General features: G+C 42.2%; 1 protein-coding gene across 4 annotated transcripts in view; it reads left to right on the top strand.

Moving 5' to 3' along the window:
- Window positions 1-20726, top strand: part of dse (dermatan sulfate epimerase) — an 88415-nt gene that overhangs the window by 49130 nt on the left and 18559 nt on the right. For 3 of the 4 annotated variants that reach the window (XM_048531889.2, XM_048531890.2, XM_048531891.2), the window contains one exon: window positions 10711-10964. In XM_048531889.2, coding sequence (XP_048387846.1) covers window positions 10711-10964 — 254 coding nt within the window. Of the gene's footprint in view, window positions 1-10710; window positions 10965-15912; window positions 15939-20726 lie in introns of those variants that run through there. The other variant, XM_059645367.1, reaches the window with a different exon arrangement.

The following is a 20726-nucleotide window of genomic DNA, read 5'->3' as shown; positions in this document are numbered from 1 at the left end:
CTGGGCCAACTCACCAGCTGTTGGATAATCCATTCTTTAGCCCCTTTTGTAAATTAATACAACAAAAGATAGTAATATGTTTCACTTCATTTATTTCTGAAAAATTGGGCATCTGAAAGACCCGAATCAGCAAATACTGAATAGCGTGCATTTATCTACCACTTGGAATTGAACAATATGTGGATTTGAGGAGGAATTGTGATGATGGCTTTCTCCAAGCTCCCAAGGTTCCTTTCCTTCTACCTTTTGCTTCATTCTCACTTTAAGTAAAACAGTGCATTTTGGTTTATTGTTCTTTTCCAAATACATCCCTTGCCTGATGTTTTACAGCTGCCCACGTTTCAAATGGTTTGCCAAAAGGAGATGAGAACCCTCAGTCATTTACATTTAACAACATGATGTTTCACAATTATTGTCCCCCTCCACCTGAAACCATCCTCTGATATAGACTACTCCCTGACGTATACTCAATGACACCCCTATCTGTGTAAAAAGCCTGAGTTTCTCTGAAGAAGCTTCTGTTGTCTGCAATTTTTGACATGAACTTCTGCAATGCAGTTTTCAGAGCTATGTGCCATATTATAGTTCTTTCTCAATCAAAACAAGCCTAATGAAAAACATCAGAGATAATGGGAACTGCAGATGCTGGAGATTCCAAGATAATAAAATGTGAGGCTGGATGAACACAGCAGGCCAAGCAGCATCTCAGGAGCACAAAAGCTGACGTTTCGGGCCTAGACCCTTCATCAGAGAGGGGGATGGGGGGAGGGAACTGGAATAAATAGGGAGAGAGGGGGAGGCGGACCGAAGATGGAGAGTAAAGAAGATAGGTGGAGAGGGTGTAGGTGGGGAGGTAGGGAGGGGATAGGTCAGTCCAGGGAAGACGGACAGGTCAAGGAGGTGGGATGAGGTTAGTAGGTAGCTGGGGGTGCGGCTTGGGGTGGGAGGAAGGGATGGGTGAGAGGAAGAACCGGTTAGGGAGGCAGAGACAGGTTGGACTGGTTTTGGGATGCAGTGGGTAGAGGGGAAGAGCTGGGCTGGTTGTGTGGTGCAGTGGGGGGAGGGGATGAACTGGGCTGGTTGAGGGATGCAGTGGGGGAAGGGGAGATTTTGAAACTGGTGAAGTCCACATTGATACCATATGGCTGCAGGGTTCCCAGGCGGAATATGAGTTGCTGTTCCTGCAACCTTCGGGTGGCATCATTGTGGCAGTGCAGGAGGCCCATGATGGACATGTCATCAAGAGAATGGGAGGGGGAGTGGAAATGGTTTGCGACTGGGAGGTGCAGTTGTTTGTTGCGAACTGAGCGGAGGTGTTCTGCAAAGCGGTTTTCAAGCAGGAACAGCAACTCATATTCCGCCTGGGAACCCTGCAGCCATATGGTATCAATGTGGACTTCACCAGTTTCAAAATCTCCCCTTCCCCCACTGCATCCCTCAACCAGCCCAGTTCATCCCCTCCCCCCACTGCACCACACAACCAGCCCAGCTCTTCCCCTCTACCCACTGCATCCCAAAACCAGTCCAACCTGTCTCTGCCTCCCTAACCGGTTCTTCCTCTCACCCATCCCTTCCTCCCACCCCAAGCCGCACCCCCAGCTACCTACTAACCTCATCCCACCTCCTTGACCTGTCCGTCTTCCCTGGACTGACCTATCCCCTCCCTACCTCCCCACCTACACCCTCTCCACCTATCTTCTTTACTCTCCATCTTCGGTCCGCCTCCCCCTCTCTCCCTATTTATTCCAGTTCCCTCCCCCCATCCCCCTCTCTGATGAAGGGTCTAGGCCCGAAACGTCAGCTTTTGTGCTCCTGAGATGCTGCTTGGCCTGCTGTGTTCATCCAGCCTCACATTTTATTATAATGAAAAACATGTCAGTCTGCAACAAACAACTACACCTCCCAGTCACGAACCATTGCAACTCCCCTACCCCGTTCCTCGGATGACATGTCCATCCTGGGCCTCCTGCATTGCCACAATGACGTCACCTGAAAGATGCAGGAACAGAATCTCATTTCGCTTGGGAACCCTGCAGCCAAAGGGTATCATCAATATGGACTTAAGCTTCAAAATCTCCCCTCCCCTGGTTGCATCCCAAAACCAGCCCAGCTAGTCCCCACCTCCCTAACCATTCCTCCAACCTCAAGCCCCACCCCGATCTCCTAGCCACTAACCTCATCCCACCTCCTTCATCTGTCCGTCCTCCCTGGACTGACCTATCCCTTCCCTAATTCCCTACCTACATTCACCTTCACTGGCTCCAGTTCCGCCTCTTTGACCTGTCTGCCTCCTCTCACCTTATCTTCTCCTTTATCCAACTTCCATCTGCCTCCCCCTCTCTCCCAATTTATTTCAGAATCCCCTTCCCGTTCCCCATTTCTGAAGAACAGTCTCGACCCAAAACGTCAACTTTCTCGCTCCTTTGCTACTTGGCCTGCTGTGTTCGTCCAGCTTCACACCATGTTCTCTCGTAACGACAAAACATATTGACATTCTTATTATGGAGAAAATATAGGGAATTGGAAGTAATTATGTAGGTTTGACAGAAGGCTCGCACAGACATGATGCACCAAATGTCCATCACAAGCAGAAACATTTCATGTTACTTTATGGATTCTCACTGTTTATTTACATTCTTAAATAAATTCTCCTGAAATAGTCAGCTCAGCTATTTCTATAAATTTTGAATCTGTTTTCTTGGGTTAATTGGCATAAATGTGCTCCAATAAGTGTTCTTAACTTTACAGAGCTAGTATACGCTATTTATTGATATAAAAGCAAAACTCATCATATGGAACAATGCATATCTTTTGGCATATGAACTGAATATTGTCTTTCACTCATCCCCATATGTATGCTTACTAAATCTTTCAGTAAGTGGACTATTCAAAGGTCAATGAGATTATACAGGAAAGAGCCATTGACACATTTCATTTCTCTGTGACTGAACACAAAGAGCAGCAGTTATAATCAGGCACATTTAACTTAATCAGTATAAAACAGCAACATAAAACATTTATAGCACAGGTGACTGTTTAGCCCTTCAATTCTGTGCTGACTGAGAGTTAGTTATCCAAATTAATAACACCTTCCAGCAGTAGGTCTGTAGTCTTGTAGGTTACAGGATCTCGAGTGTACATTCAAGTTTTTTTTAAAAATGCTTTAAGGATATCCATCTCTGCCACCCTGTTCAGACAGAATTTCAGACCCATCACCCTCTGGGTGAAAAATGACAACCTGATTATGACTCGACTCCTAACTGAAATGGATGCTCCTATCCACTCCATCTATGCATGTCATAATTTTGTACATCTCAAATACGTTTCCACTTGGCCTTCTATACTCCAAAGCAATCAATGCAATCGATCTAGGTTTTTTACACAGGTACAATTCTCCATTTCTGGCAATATTATTGCAAATATCCTTTGCGTTCTCTTAGTTTAATCACACCAGGTTGATAATGCAATATCCAAAACTGAAGGCAAATTTCTACTTATGGCCTAATTAGTCCTCCCTACTCATATATTCTTTGCCCCAGCCAACCAAGGGATGCATCTGATTTGCTTTTCTGACCCTCTCCTCTACCTTTTCTGCTACCATCAAGGATCTGTGGACATGTACTTTTGTAACTTGTCATATAATAAAGTTCCTCTCGGAACGTGGTTTCCAATAGTATGACAAGATTGATCACAGTGTACAACCCTATATTAGCGAATTAACCAAAATAACTTTCAACTTCTGATTGTCACGCTTGGTTTCCATCCATGTTTGATTTACCACTGTTGTTAACAGTTGGAAGGGAGAGTCTGTACGAGAAAACCCCAGTCAAGCATCATGATCAGGCACTCCCCAGTATAAGATGTAGTGGTATTCTTGATCATAAAGACTAACTCAGAAATTGCCAAATAATTTCAGTCTTGAAATCTATACTGCCAATCATACTTACTCTAAAAAAATTTACTCCTTGTAAGGATTGCCAATACCAGTAAAATGTTTCTATACTACTGATAGTCCTTACTACTACCAGCAAAGGTTACAAATATTACAGACAGTCAATTGCATGATGACATATAATGGAACATGACTCTTGAGGGGCACGGAACATTTAGAAAGGCCAGGAAGTTAGGAAAAGTTGAAGGAGTAGCTTTGTTAGTTAATTGTGCTATTAACATTAAAGAGAAAGGTGATTTAAGTACAGGAAACAAGGATGTGGAGACAGTATGGATAGAGGTGGGAAATGGTGGAGACCTGAGTGGTGCACAGGACCCCTAACAATAACAAGAATGTAGGGTGAAACAGCTGGGCAGAAATAATAGAAGCTTATCAGAAAGGTACAGCAATAATTATGGGAGATTTATGGTAGGCATAGATAGCTTAGATGTGGAGTTCATACAATATTTTCAGGATTGTTTCTTAGAATAGCATGTTCCTTAGCCAGCTAGAGAGTAGGCTATACTAAACATGTTCTTATGCAATAAGGTGAAATTAGGCAACTTGAAAATCAAACTCCTTACACTGAAGTAACAGCTCTAAACTATTAGGTTTGATCAGAATCTACTGACTTACACACTCAGCTTCAGATAAGAGTAGTACGGGTCACAATTTAAACATAACGAGTCCTGCATTTAAAATGGGCAATTTTTTTTCTCTTAGAGAATCATGAATTTTAGAAACCCTTCCTGAAAAGATAATGGAAGCAGAATCTTTGAATGTTTTTCAGGCAGAGGTGGATAGATTCTTGTTAAGCAAGCTGCAGAAGTTTATCAGTGCTATGTTGAAATGCCGGTTTGCGGTTACAATCAGATCAGCCATGACCGTACTGTAGGGCGGAGCAGGTTCCTTGTTTATATGTTCTAAATATTACCTTATGCAAAAATAATAAGAAAAAATCTACTGACTTGTTATTTGTGATTTTTTTTCATATTCCCTATCCCTAAGCGGTAATACTCACCAACCAACCAGCTTAAAGTGTTAACTAACAATAGTAATCATCAATTAATAGTCAATTTTCTATGGTTTATGTTTCTTAATTTATATGTGAACAGTTCTACTTCTAAAAATTTTGATAACAGATATTTAGCCTTAATCAAACTTAAAATGTCACAAATACCAACAGATTTCAAGACTAACTAAAAGAGTTGCAGGTAATTTTCAACAGAAATCCCCTGTGCTTAAAAAAAAAATTCCCCTAATCATTCACCAAGTACACGTTTAAATTTGAGTGTCTGCACATCGTATAGTGGATTATGTAATTCTGCAGATATCAGGGATACCTGATCCTGTGCAGGTCTTCAGGCTGTGCTGTGTTGAAAAAATGACGAAGCTGAGTAAACAGAAAATAAACTCTGATTCTTGGAAGCCAATCTCACCTTCATCAGCCGTTAGTTGGAATAGTTCATAAACTGATTAAAGTTGTTCTAATCAGTGAGCAGTGAGAAACCCGAGCATTTGTTGGTTTGCATACACGTAGGAGAATGTACGCAATCATATGTGAAATGATAAGGAACTATTGGAAGGAAATGAAAAGGATGTATTGGCACTGGACAAGGTGCAGAGGAGGCTCACTAGTTGATTCTGGAATTTGTTAGCAATTGTAACATTTTGTAAGTTTTGTTAAGGCTCAATCTCTGTTGTCAAAGTTATTGGGAGTAGGACTGTTTACCAATAAATTGAGAAACAAAAATCACAGCAAACTGATTATTTTATTGGTGATTACTATTGTTATTTAACACATTACGTTGGTTTATGAGGAGAAATTGAGTAGACTGGGACTATATTTGTTGGAATTTAGAAGAATAGTTGGGGGGAGGTGTGTCTTATAGAAACATGTAAAATTATGAAGGAAATACATAAGATTGAAGCAGGGAGGTTGTTTCCACTGATAGATGAAACTAGAACCAGGGGCTTAGCCTCAAATAAGGGGGAAACAGATATAGGACTGAGTTGAGGAGTAACTTCTTCAATCAAAGGGTTGTGTGCCTGTGGAATTCTCTGCCCAGTGAAGCAGTTGAGGCTACCTTGTTGAATGTTTTTAAGGCAAAGATATATTTTTGAACTATAAAGGAATTAAGAGTTATGGTTAGCAGGCAGATAAGTGGAGCTGATCAGTCATGATCTTATTAAATGGTGGAGCAGGCTCGAAGGGCCAGATGACCACCAACTTCTCCCATTTCTTATGTTCTTAGGAACTGGTACCTGGGAGCCTGTGAATTGTGTTAGGGAATTTCTTAAAAATGTAACTGAAAGAACTGAAAAATATTTCTAAATTCCAGGCAAAGGACTTGACTGAGAATTTTTTTTGTCAGACTCTGTACCAGATGGAATTAAGTAAAATTAGTAATTCAGTGATAATAAAACAAACTTGTACTTATGTATAGACTTGATTCAAACTGCAAGAAAGACTAATATTGTCTCTGAATTCACAGATTGTAGCTTCATGCTTCGCTTCAGAGATTTGAGCACATAATCCATGTTGAAACTTGGATAGACTGCTGAGGGAAGCTAGACTTTTGAAAGTGTTTATTTTTGGGTGAGACATTAAACTAAAGTTCTGTCTACTGTCTCTCGTAGATGCAATAGATCTTGAAGTATCCCTGTGATCTGTTCATTATCTCATTGATGATTGTGAGACCTTGCTGCGTTTAGTTACTGTGTTTTATACATTACAACAAGGACAGGGTTTCAAAGTAATTCTTTGGAGTGTCTTGAGGTTTTGAAAGGTGTTTTTAAAAATGCACAAATCAGCTACACATTTACCATTAGTTTGGCCGCTGAACCCACTGACTTTCTTTGGCTAATATTTTCTGATCAGCTGTGGGGGAGAAAATGCACAGGCAGTGGGGAGCACTGTTCATTGTTTGCTGTATACGTTATTTGAGAAAGCATGCAGCTCTCCTTATGTGCCTTCATAAAGTTATAGGAGGCAAAGAGGAATGTTAAATACAAAGAAAGAAAAAAATACTGGAAATATTCAGCATTTCAGGCAACATTTTGTGGAGAGAATTGGTGCTATTATTTTAGGTCAATGATCATTCACAAAGAAATGTTCTGCTTACATTTTCTAATCCAGTGGGCCAGTGAAAACTGTAACGAGAACAATAGCTCCTGCATTATTAATATTGCTTTCACACACACCACGGATGGTGTGGCAGCTCCCTTTTCAAAGCAAGTACTTGCTGCAGAGAAAGAAAAATGTCTTCCACTTTTGATATTTAGGAAGGACTAAAACATGTAACATGGGTAAATGAGTAGAAGGGGAGGCAATGACGTAGTGATATTATCACTGGACTGTTATTCTAGGGACCCACTTAATGTTCTGGGGACCCGGGTTCAAATCCTGCCATGGCAGATGGTGGAATTTGAATTCAATAAATAGCTGGAATTAGCAATCTAATGATGACTGTGAATCCATTGTCGATTACCAGGAAAAACCCATCTGGTTCACTAATGTCCTTTAGTGAAGGAAACTGCCATCCTTACCTGGTCTGGCCTACATGTGACTCCAGACCCACAGCAATGTGGTTGACTCTTAATTGCCTTCTGGACAATTAGGGACAAGCAATAAATGCTGAGTAGCCAGCGACACCCTCATCCGGTGAATGAATAAAGAAAAAAAAAGTGTATGCATCGAATTTTTGCTTTGCTCAGGGAGACACGGAAATAGATACTCATACAGTGATGGAAAAACAGGAGATTATGACCATTTGCTCAGATTCTGCTAAATATTGGGGTGATGGGACAGAGTTAGGAGGAAGCTTTAGGATTTAACACTTGAAAAGACAGACCTGAATATTATGAGGTTGGAATAGTAGGAGCCAATTATTTTTTTAAAAAATGTTGCCGAATATAATGATGTGCTATGAGCAGCCTTAATGAGCAGAAAGAGTGAGACTTTCACCCCCTCCGAGTGAGAAAGACCTGCCTTCAATATCTACTGGCCAACCTGATTAGTCAGCAGTTGTCGGTGTCCCAGCTGCAGCAGAATTCAGTAATGGCCACTGCTGGAACTGTCGCCGGTCACACGTTAAAGAGATTCATAATTCCAGAGTTCGCTAAATCCTGGATTTTAGGGGAAGCGTGGAGCAAAAGGGGTGGGGTGGAGTAGGGACGGCAAATGTTGCAGGCCAGGTGGGGATGCACAAAGATGGTATTGTCTTGGGGAGTGCACTTCCTCCCCCTTCCCCCTTTCTCACTTCAAATAGTGAAGCTGACTTCACACATACAACTGCATTGTGGCATAAGCAGCTTAATATTCAGATCATAAAATGTGAGGCTGGACGAACACAGCAGGCCAAGCAGCATCTCAGGAGCACAAAAGCTTTTGTGCTCCTGAGATGCTGCTTGGCCTGCTGTGTTCGTCCAGCCTCACATTTTATTATCTTGGAATCTCCAGCATCTGCAGTTCCCATTATCTCTAATATTCAGATCAGTTTGTTTGTGTACAAGCTCAATTGACGATTAAAGATTATTTTAAAGGAGTAGATGGGATTCCAGTTTTGACACCAATCCAACTACTGTATTATCCCAGTTCACAAATACAAAAAAAATCCTGGCCTCAGTGTTTTTGGTAGATTGGTGAATTTTCCCTACTGTATTCTCTACGGTTTTGTTGCAGGCATACTTCAGAATATTGAACTGCAAAACTATCAATCCTTGTCATTTGGGATAAACAAAGAGGTTGACTTGAGCACTTTCCTTGTGTGACTTCTAAAATTCTAACAGGACTAGACAGGATAGATGGAGGGAGGATGTTCCTGATGGTGGGTGTGTCCAGAAACAGGGGGTCACAGTGTGAGGATTCAGGTTAGACCATTTCGGACAAAGATGAGGACACATTTCTTTACCCAAAGGGTGGTGAGTCTGTGGAATTCATTATCACAGGAAGTAGTTGATTGCAAAATATTGAATGTATTCAAGAGGTGGCTAGATATAACACTTGGGGTGAATGGGATTAAACATTATGGGGAGAAAGCAGGATGAGGCTATTGAGTTGGACGATCAGACGTGATTGTGATGAATGGCGGAGCAGACTTAAAGGGCCAAATGGCCTTCCCCATTCCTATCTTCTATGTTTTTATATTAATATATCAGTGAACTGGTAACTAGCTATATTTCTAATTGTTACAGCTTTCAGTATGCTAATCCTATTCACATCAATGACTTGTGAAATTTACTTGTGCTTTAAGCCAATAATGCCACGAGTACATTGAGATACCAGTCTGAGGGATCTCGGGTTGTGGGTGTCTGCACCTGCATCATTCCTGAGGATGCTTGCTGTTGTCACTTGATAGGTTTTTCAATTCCTTATGTATGGATCCCTTTATTTACATCTGGACCGACTGAATATATCACTGTCTAGTGTGGTATGTAACACTTCTCATTTCACATACTTATTCTACACGAGTATCTTCTTCCTTACTGATCTCAGAGTCATGTTTAAATGAATCTTATTATATCACAAAACTGATCTTCACCGCAAATGCAAAAACAGACACATTGCATTTACAGCTCATTTTGCATTACGGTCCTTGTGTAATCTGACACCTATGCTATTTCGTTTCAGGGTAAATTTACCGTGAAAGCTGATTTATGGCATGTCTGACAGCAACCCAGAGATAATAGCAAAATTTGTAGTAGCATGCACGGTATAATTCTTCACTATTCAAAAAACAAAAAAAAAATTGCCTCTTTTCAGCTTCTGGTATGTCAACTATGACATCTGTATGGAGATACTGGTCTGCTCATTTAAAGCTGATGTAATGATGGAAGCTTAGGTGCTGTCCTGTGGAGAATGTTTGCTTACCCAAACACACTATCAATCCATATATGTGTGCAATTATATATGCATATCCATCCCTGAATGATGGAAAGGGACGTGTTAGAAAAGTACCAGGATGTGCTGGAAAGGTAAAGTATTCTGGATATTGTAGAGTTTAAGTGAGAGAATATTCTTTGTTGAATTTCCAGGTGATATTGAAAACACAGTTAAAGCGACATCATTTTACATTATTTCATTTAGGTAGTTCTACCTAACATTACTTTAAACATCATTACAGCTCAGTGGTTAGCACTGCTGCCTCACAGCACCAGGGACCCAAGTTTAATTGCAGCCTTGGGTGACTGTTAGTGTTTAGTTTGCACATTCTCCCCGTGTCTGTGCGAGTTTCCTCAAGATGCTCTGCTTTCCTCCTGCAGTCCAAAGGTGTGCAGGTTAGGTGGTTTGGCCGTGCTAAATTTCCTGATCATGTGTAGGGATGTGTGGGTTAGGTGGATTAGCCACGGGAAATGCAGGGTTACAGGGATAGGGTAGTGGGGGTGTGTCCGGGTGATATGCTCTTCAGCGGATCAGTGTTGACTCGATGGGCTGAATAGCCTGCTTCTACTCTGTAGGAATTCTGTGATTACAGTTTTTAAATTTTTGCACTTCTGGTTCATCCCATGAAACAATGACACAGGTTATTTTTTAGGCAATGCCTGGAAATATTTGGAGCATCTGTAGTTGTGAATTATTTTTGTATTTGTCTTGGTTACTTGCAGTTACCCTGAATTGACATATTGCAGACAAAACATTCTAAAGCTTGCTTCTTACTGGGCTGCTAAGAAGACCAACAAACAAAGCCAATTGTATACATTGGAGTAGACAAGCACCTTTTAAAGTACTTGGCATTTGTATGCTTCAAACTATTAATAATGTCTTTTCCTCTCCAAAGGCTGGTGAAAGATGCACCATGGGATGAGGTTCCACTAGCTCACTCTCTGGTGGGTTTTGCCACTGCATATGACTTCTTGTATGACCACCTGAACAGAACGCAACAGGAAAGGTATCTGGAGGTCATCACTGATAGCTCTCGCTATATGTATGAAAAATCTTTCACTCGTGGATGGGGATTTCAATATCTGCACAATCATCAACCTACCAACTGTGTGGCTTTGTTGACTGGAAGTCTCATTCTCATGAACCAAGGTATGTGACACCAGTAAGTAGAAGTGTGGATCCAAATAAGTTATTCATGTTCTTAAGAAACAAGTGGAAACTAAAACCATGAATGATGTGACAAGAAACGAAAGAGCTACTAGGCATAATTCTACTTTTCAGCCCTTTGGTTCATAGCCCAATAGATTATGACATTTCAAGTGCATATCCACAAGAACACAAGAAATAGAAGAAGGAACAGACCATATAGCCCATTGAGCCTACTCCATCATTCAGTGTGACCGAGGCTCAGCTTGGGATTCAATCCACTTGTCTGCCCACTCCCTATAACCTTTGATTCCCTAAGAAACCAAAATCTGTCTGTGCATTCTGGAAAATTCTTGCCCATTCATGTAACCTATCTAACTGTCTGGCCATTTGCGGACTTCTAGGCCTGGATTTTCTGATGAGTAATAATCATTGTCAATTTCCATTCTCCTCCTACATTTTGGCTGTAGAAGGAGCTCCACATTTCTTGCTGGTGCTTCCAATCCTGGTTCCTTCAGAAATGCCCATGTAGAGCAGGATAGTCAGGGGAAGGTAAACAAACCCTCTTTATGGCAGTAAATGCCATTTTATGCCAAGCTTAAATGTTCCATGGTTGCTTCAAAATGTCCCCTCCCCCTACTGCATCCCAAAACCAGCCCAGCTCATCCCCACCTCCCTAACCTGTTCTTCCTCTCACCTATCCCTTCCTCCCACCTCAGGCCGTACCCCCATTTCCTACCTACTAACCTCATCCTGCCCAGTTGACCTGTCCATCCTCCCTGGACCGACGTATCTCCTCCCAACCTCCCCACCTACTTTCACCTTTACTGGCTCCACCCCCACCTCTTTGACCAGTCTGTCTCCTCCCCACCCATCTTTTCCTGTATCCATCTTTGATCCGCCTCCCTCTCTCTCCCTATTTATTTCAGAACACCCTTCCCCTCCCCCATTTCTGATGAAGGGTCGAAGTCCGAAACGACAGCCTTCCTGCTCCTCTGATGCTGCTTGGCCTGCTGTGTTCATCCAGCTCTAAACCTTGTTATCTCGGATTCTCCAGCATCTGCAGTTCCTATTATCTCTCATCAGGCTTTTGATCTGTTTTGAAAAGCTCTTGAGTAAATCAGCATAACAAGCAGGACGAGGATAGAACAAGCAGCCCACGTTTGTACGGCTCTGGCCAATTGTGGAGCAATCCAGGCAGGGCAGCCTTGGCAATTGGAAGGTTAAATACCCCCTCTGAATACCACAGATGTACTTATGTTGGAATTTAAACCATGAGGCCAAATCCTCATGACCTATTCACAATTTACTCTCCCACTTATCTTTCTGTCATCAACAAACTTACTAACCAAATATTTGGCCCTTTCATCCATTTCAACAGTATAGATCAGGGCTGCCCCCAAGTTCCTTGTGCAGGGGGGCCATGCATCAGCTATATTCCCCAAGATGGGGCTGATGACTGGGATGTGAGAGGTTGGGTGCTTATTTGTGACTGGATGAGGAATGTCAGGGTGCCAAGAGACCAGGGAGATGTTGGTGACCGGTTTGTAAAAGCAAGGGGTTGGGGATTGAAATGATTGTCTAGGTGAATGCTAATGCTGCCTCTCTGCCCTCTTTCTCATTCTCTCTTTGATCTCCTGTCTTTGTCTCAACTCCCCCTCTCTGCCCATCCTCCTTTCTCTCTTCATCTCCTTTGCAAAAATTATAACAAGTGCCCCGTTCAGGCCTATGGAGCACCAGATCAGCATCTCTGTCCCCTACAAGACCTCACTCACTGGACAGTCCCTTCTCTAATGTCCCCATTACGCTGACTTCCCCTCAAGCCTTTCCTGAGTGCTCCTGCCACTAGGATACCCTGCCCCACCCCCGGGCCCATGCTGGACCAGAGGCCCAGTCTGAGGATGCACTACAGCCCCTTCAGGGCAACCACCCACCAATCTGTCCATGCTTCCTTGGGCCTGAGTACTGCCACCAGCGGAGGTCAGACTCTATGATTCCCCCTGACACCATGGAACCCCTCCAGCCCCACCCACCAATCGAAACTGGGAGGAAAAAGCATGCTGCTACGAGGTGTGCCTGCACCTGGAAGCACACGGACTATCGTCACAATCGGTCTGTGGCACATGGAGACCCTGACCAATCCCCATGAGAAATCCGGGATAAATAACCCAACACACGGAACAAGGGTCATTCAGCCAAATTATGGGACAGTCTTTGTGAGGGTGCGGGTTTATGAGATTTGCCATCATATTGTGGCTTGAGAACATCCTCCTGAAAATCTTGTGTCAGCTACAGTCAGTTTGTTTACAGTTTGTTTAGGTTGTCTGTAACTTTGTCAAGTTATGGCATGGTGGCTCAGCAGCCTCACAGTGCCAGGGACCCGGGTTCAATTCCAGCCTCAGGCAACTGTCTGTGTGGAGTTTGCACATTCTCCCCGTGTCTGCATGGGTTTCCTCTGGGTGCTCCGGTTTCCTCCCACAGTCCAAAGATGTGCAGGCTAGGTGGATTGGCCATGCTAAATTGCCCGTAGTGTTCAGGGGTGTGTGGGTTATAGGGGGATGGGTCTGGGTGGGATGCTTCAAGGGGCATTGTGGACTTGTTGGGCTGAAGGGCCTGTTTCCACACTGTAGGGAATCTAATCTAAACTAATCACAGGATTTCTAGAGCTTTTACTTAAGTCGACAGCTGTCCCACTCAGAAATATTGTAATTTTTTAACCACAGCACTTCCTCATAACCACAATTGCTGTGAACACCCGATCGATGTTAACAGCTGCCGCTGGGGGTGATATTGGTGAGAGTTATAAAGTGAGACTTCCTTTAACTGCATGTTCTCAAGTGGCTGATCGGGGTGATTCGACAATGTAATGTACACTGACAGTGTCTCGAAGAAAACTGTGGCCGGGAAGGCTCTGATTTTTGTTTTCCATCCCTATGAATGTATTTCACATCCCTGAGTCTGCAAAATGTAAAGCTTTAATATCATCCAAAGGTCTCCGACAAGACTTCGTAATAGCAATAATCCTTCACACGTGTGTGTAAAATGAAAATGTTTCAAATACGTTTCCTGTAAGTTTTTCCAGCGCTAACTTATCACTTAAGAACTTAAAAGTTAAAGGAATAGAAGTGTGAGTGGACCATATCTTCCATGGTGCCTGCTCATCCATTCAATTAGATTAAGGCTCAACATTTACCTCGATTACACTTTTCCTCTTTTAAGTATTTCTTGAATCCTTTAGTTTCCAAAATATACCAATCTCAATCTTGAATATACTCATTGACTGAACACCCAGAGTTCTGTGGGATAGAGGATTCCAAAAATTATAATCCCCTAAATGAAAACATTTCTCCAACCCCAGTCCTAAATGGGCAGTTATTTATCCTGAGAGAGTGACCCCTTGCCCTCAGAACTTGAACCAATGATAAATCGATGTTTGTTGAAAACAGCAGAACCTTCCAGAAAACTGTTTTTACTGAGGTTAAAATAAATAAATTGAATAATATATACTCAGACTTGGTGCTAATTGCTCAGGATTTCTGATGGGTGATCACAAATATTCAAGTCATTTTAGCAAGATCGCTTCATTTAAATTCCGCTGACTAAAACACCCACTGCTCCAACCTAGAAATATCATAAATTCACACGTCACAGAGGTTGTTCATGAAGGCCATCTAAAAGGAGCTGGATGGCTCAAAAGCTCATACCAAAGAGGGTGTAGGCATTCACAGTAGGGCCATGATATCCCCCTCCTGATTCTGTCCATTACTGAAATCCTCATCCATTCCTTTATTCTGTTGATTATCTTGGTGCCTTCCTGACCAGCCTTCTCACTTTGCAATGTAGTAAACTCAAACTCATTCTTATTCTCTAGCCTGTACCCAAACTCATCAAGACCTGTTCACCTTTACGCTCATGATCTACACCGACTCACAAGTCTGCGAATCCCTCTGTGGCGTCACTGCTCTGTGAACCCAATTTTAACATTGTATAAGTGATTATGTTTAAAACCTATCCCCCTTATCTCTGTAACCCAATGAAGTTTGAATATTCTCTTTGTACTTCTGGTTTCTTGTGCCTGCTCGCTCAGCCTCCATCTTTAGTTGCTTATTCCCTAAACTTTGTAAATCTATTCCAAAACATGTATGCATTCCTACTTTATTTACTCCATTAAATCTTTTCTGGAAACTTATTTCTTGGACTAAGCCTTTAGTGACACGTTCACAATTTTCTTTAGGTGGATAGTTGCTATGATTTGTATAATAATCTCTCTGCAAAATTCTCTGAGATGTTTGTATTACCTTAACATGAGGTAGAGACAATACATGAATACAAGCTAAGATAACAAGGTGTAGAGCTGGATGAACACAGCAGGCCGAGCAGGAAAGCTGACATTTCAGGCCTAGACCCTTCTTCAGAAATTATCTCTCATAAATACAAGCTGTTGCTGAGACCCAAAGGACTAGAACCCATAAGGTTACAGCTCTTTGTTTTTCTTAAGATTTCACTTCTCGGGCTCTTTTCGATTCTGGTCCATATCCTTGTTAGGTTCACCTGCTTGGATACCGAGTGTGGATTCCAGATCAGGCCCAATTTAAAATTCCTTTCAGATTTGTACAGCATTCTCAAGATCCCATACACAGACGTTAGGGGAGACTTCTTGACTTTGTGTGGGTGTCCTTGCTGCACTCTCAATCGATATCCCAACTCATCAATTTCAGTCAGCTCCAGGGTAGGTGGGTAATGCGCCTCTGCACCTCCACTGGGGGAGTTCCCCACTGCACTTTCATATTTAAGAGAACTCCTGGAATCACTGGTATCATGCATCATAAAGCACCTTCATGTGACAGCTGATTCAAATTCTGATCTCTTTTCAGATCATAGCGTTGTGAAATTTCTTAATGCATTCAATATTCGTTGCTTGCTTTTTTTTTTACAGAAGAGCATTTTCAAGATTGCACATGATAGAAATGGAGAAAAGTAGGTATTGTTTCTCAGTTCTCACTTTCTAAAATGAATGGCTTTCCTCTATCTCGAACAAATGTCTCAATGGAGATTGACTTTTCCCCGACATGTCTCCCCCTCGCAATACCTCCCTCCTCAAGACTTATTGGCAGTCTTGCCTGGAAAAATGGAAAAGGAATTTGGAGTGGGATTCAGTTGAACTGAATTTCCACCCCACATTGCGTCCACAAAATCAACCTATTGCAAGCAGGAAATTGGTGCAAGAAGTGCTGGCTCCACCCTCTGGTGACTAGATGCAATGAAGATTTTGCAAATCCTGTCATTGCTTCCATGATCTGCCTTGTAAGACCTGGCTGAGAGGTAACACTGGAAGGTCGTTGCCTCCTACTGCAGCCAGACCTGGATTGCCTCCCCCAAAGCCAAGCCATCTCTGCTTATTGGATTCCACCTATAATCTTTGTGAATATAATCATGCATTCATTTCAGGAGATTGGGCTGACTTGAGGTGATTTCCTGTATATAGTCATTGGTGACATCCCTGTTGTCTATCAAGGCTGCCGTTGTTTAATTTAAGAGAACCCATTTTAGCAGTTGGATGAGCCTGAAGATTGGTCCTTGAATCCTTATTGCCATTGGCAATCATAAAAAAAGTTGCTACATTGAAGAAAGGCTATTTCCTCAACTTTTGCTCGTGACTGTATCCTCCTAGGCCATTCTCTGTGTTACAGTTTCACTCAGCCTCCATTGTACCTTCATTTGAACAGTTACACTGCAGGATATTTCTTGTATTCCAGCAGCTAAGCAGGTTGCTGGTGATCAATTCACCTTTACTTTCAGGAAGGATTGACATCACAGTGTTTCATCCTATGTAGTTTAAATATCCAGAAGACAGATGTCCTCTATGCTTCACAAACAGCGTCTACCAACTATCAAGATCCATGGCAATCTACTGAAGAAAGTTGTCAACCCCTTTACCTCACGAGCCTCATTTCAGTGAGAAGCACATTGACAACGCAAGACAAACTTACCTCCAGTGTGTCAGCATGCCCTCCTTTTTTGAGGATGGAAATGTTTGATGACAAAGATGTCAAACCCAGCACCAAACTCATGGTCTACAGAGCAATAAGTGTTATCTGTCCTCCCAAATGCTTTGGAGAAATGGATAATACAGTAGAGATGCCACAAATCTCAAGAAAAATCTCACCAAAGATATCTCCACACAATCCTACAAATCCAATGGCAGATAGTTCCAGTAGCAGTGTCCTCTCTGAGGCCAATATCCCCAACACCTGGCACTGGTTATGGTCAATCAGTTTTAGGCAGATCAGATCGTCCAAGTACAAAAACTCCAATAGAAGCTTTTTGCTGAGGCAAGTGGTTTCCATAAGGGCAGATAAAACGCTTTGAGGACTCCCTGAAAAAAAATAAACAGCCCCACCAATTCATGGGAATCTTGTGCCCAAGATTACCCAACGTATTGAAGAAACATTTGTGAAGTGCCCATCATCTGAACATCTCTGAAAGGTTTGGCTGGAAGCCAAATACACAGCAGAATGGGTGTGAATTTGGCATTGGACTGTTTAGTTCCAGGCCCCCAACTTGTGAGTGGAAATCGCTCTTGCCCCACTTCTGAGGGACTGGCTAAGTAGTAAGACAATTCCTGCATAATCTGACACTGCCCTCTGGGGTTATTTTATGGCAGGGGCATAAGTTATGACCAAAGATAAGCTGAGGCTGTGATCCTCATACAACAGGTATCACTACTTCTGGATTCCTGTCCTGGAATTCCATTCTCCTCAGAAGTTCAGCTTTCTGAATGAAATCAACACCAGGAACTATTTTACACCTTTTCACCTCTTGATTGGCAGGCTCCTTCAGCCTGGAAACAGAGAGGAAGGAAAGATTGTGGGAGACAAGCATGCAGGGGAATAAAGGCAAAAAGGAGATTATGATCAGGGGCGTACAAAGTGGGAGAGGGTGAGATTGAGAGTCAGAGAATGGTGTTTGGGGAATACTGGTTGAGCATGGAGAAGGAGACAGAGAATCTTACTGAGGCACAATGAGACATCCGTGCTCCTGGGTGTCCAAAGCAATGCTGATATTACACCTACTGTATAGATCCAGCCCCATCACACTACCTTGTGCTTGCTGGAGTTCAGGAACCCCGAGAAACACAGCTGAAATGAGTTGAAAAAACTTTAAAACCTGTTAAATTGGAGGCATATGGCCTCCTTAAATATATTTACTGGCCAATTAACCCACTTCCTGAGAGTTCACCAGTCTACATTCTTTAAATCTGTGATCTGATTTGAGATTTTAATTTTTTAAATCTTTTGTCTGCATTGCTCTATCTGATCTTGCAGTTAAAGCTAAACTTTAGATGTGCTGACTGTTTTGCAACTAACAGGGCAGCTTGTCTCTGTTGCCTTCCTGTGACAACTAAGCGCACTTCACATGTGCTGCTGTATCAATAGTATCATGTCTGCAAACCCTGTCCCATACCACTGACACTGACTGAGTCTTGGTTTGGGCCAGCCACTGAATAACAAAAGGACCATATTGTCTTTCACATACCTGGATGTCCTATAAATTCAGTGCAACCTATTACTATCCTTGGGTGGTAGTATTTTAGAGAAAGTAAAATCCTGTAAAAGTTCTTTAATGATTTGCTAAAGCCTGTCCAAAATCCATGAAAGATAGTGCCATCTAGTGTCAGTTTGCTGTCTTCTCAACCAAGGAGTTTAGCTTCCTCTGGATTGTTACTTTTAGTGGACTTGCATGCCTGCGTTATATTAATCTAAAAGAGGTGTTTGTTAATTTAAAATGGGAGCAGAATTTGTGTCCGGTTGTTGGTTGAGGAAGGCTTTAGCACTGTCTATGGTGAATTGTCGTCATTTAGTATGTTGTCAACACTTACTGTCTCAACCTAAAAATGAGGAAAACTAAAAGTGAGAGAACTGGACCACCACTTTGGGATTATGGCACAAGACAAAGGGAGAAGATATAACAGGAAGTCAAATGAAAAGAAAACGCGAGCAGATATACGATGTGCAATAATCATGAAACTGTTCTTATTCTGAATAGATTTGATTTTAACACTTCTGTGGGCATCACTGTGTTTTCCATTTGAATGCTCCTGAAATAAGTGGCTTTCTGGGTCATTCAGACAGCAATTAAAAGTTAACCACATTGCTCTGGGTCTGGAATCACCAAGGAAGGCATGGAAGCAGATTTATTTCCTTAAAGGACATTAGTGAACCAGATGTATTTTTTTGGGGGTGGGTGGTGGCATGTGAAGGGAGGAGGTGATGAGAATTCTTTCATGATGACCATTAGTTCAACTAGCTTTTATTTCCCTTTGTTCGGAATTTATTTTAACTTTCATTATCTGACAAAGTAGGATTTGAGCATATCCCCAGAGCATTAGCCTGGACTACTAGATTACTAGTTCAACAACATGATCTCCCCAGTTATTTTTCATATGCTGTTTTGGTTCTAGACTTTTTCACAGGGAATCGTGAAATCCCATTATATCCTCATGTTAATCGTTGTTTTGTACTGTCAAACATCTTTTGATTAAAAATATAAAGTTGCAATTATAGAAAATTGAATTCTTTGAATTGGTATGGAGCTTCGAGATAAAGTGTCAAGTTTTCCATAACTTTTCGTGTGGAAACGTATCTTCTGATTCAGGGATGCATTTATTCCTTTGATTCAGGAGGAACTGACTATAAGGCCTTTGGAGTTAAAAGTAGGAGTGCAGCATAGACAATCAGAGAGGTCCAGCAAGAAGCTGAGTTAAGGAAGTTGGTTAAGTCAATCAAAATGACGCGCAAATGATTATTGTCATCTGGATATTTTTCCTAATCTGCTTGCTCAGAGATGTCATAGCACATCTCTGGAGCAGATGGGAATTGAACCCAGTCTCCTAGATCAGAGGTAGGCACTGTACCACAAGAGCCCTTGGTACTGGCTTGTATACTAACAAAAAGATGAGTGGAACTAGTTAAATGAATCTACTCAAAATTGCAGCCTGATAATTCTTAATCTGGTCCCCAATTAGGCGTATGTATGTTCTAATTTGCAAAAGGTTGAAAACGGGGAAACCATAAAAATATATAAATATATGGTTTAGATCAGAAGTGGGTCTATTGTTAAACTTGGATTACACTCTGAAGAATTTTGAGACGTTTCACCATGGAGGGTGCTATTAAAAGGAAAAGAAATCTTTATAGAGCTTTGAGCATCACTTTGCCCTTTCCATTTCCACAATGTCACCCCACTATGCTACTGAAACCTTCTTACCCGTGTTACCTGTGGACTTGATGGTTCCAAGACATTTATAGTTCTCTTCCACAATTTATCCCACATTACTTGAGATCATCCAAAGCATTTTGTTCATATCCTGAGAGATAGTAACAATTGCAGATGCTGGAGTCAGAGATAACACAGTGTGGAGGTGGAGAAACACAGCAGGCCAGGCAGATGCCCTCTATCGCATCTCTTGTATTTCATCTGCCCTCACATCTCCACCCCCCCCAACAGAAATAAAGATTGAATCCCCCTTGTACTCACATACCACCCACCAACCTCCACATCCAGCATATCATTCTCTGTCGCTTCTGCCACCTTCAATCCGACCCCACAGCCAAAGAGATATTTCCCTCCCCACCCTTATCTGCCTTTCATAGGGACCACCCTCTCTGTGACTCCCTCATCTGCTTCACACTGCCCACTAGCCCCACCACGCCCGGGCACCATTCCCTGCAACCATAGGAAGTGCTACTCCTGCTCCTACATCTC

The sequence above is a fragment of the Stegostoma tigrinum genome, chromosome 4 (assembly GCF_030684315.1).
Source record: "Stegostoma tigrinum isolate sSteTig4 chromosome 4, sSteTig4.hap1, whole genome shotgun sequence".
NCBI lineage: Eukaryota > Metazoa > Chordata > Chondrichthyes > Orectolobiformes > Stegostomatidae > Stegostoma > Stegostoma tigrinum.
The sequence above is the reverse complement of the archived record's forward strand: the minus strand, read 5'-3'. Positions and strand labels throughout refer to the sequence as shown.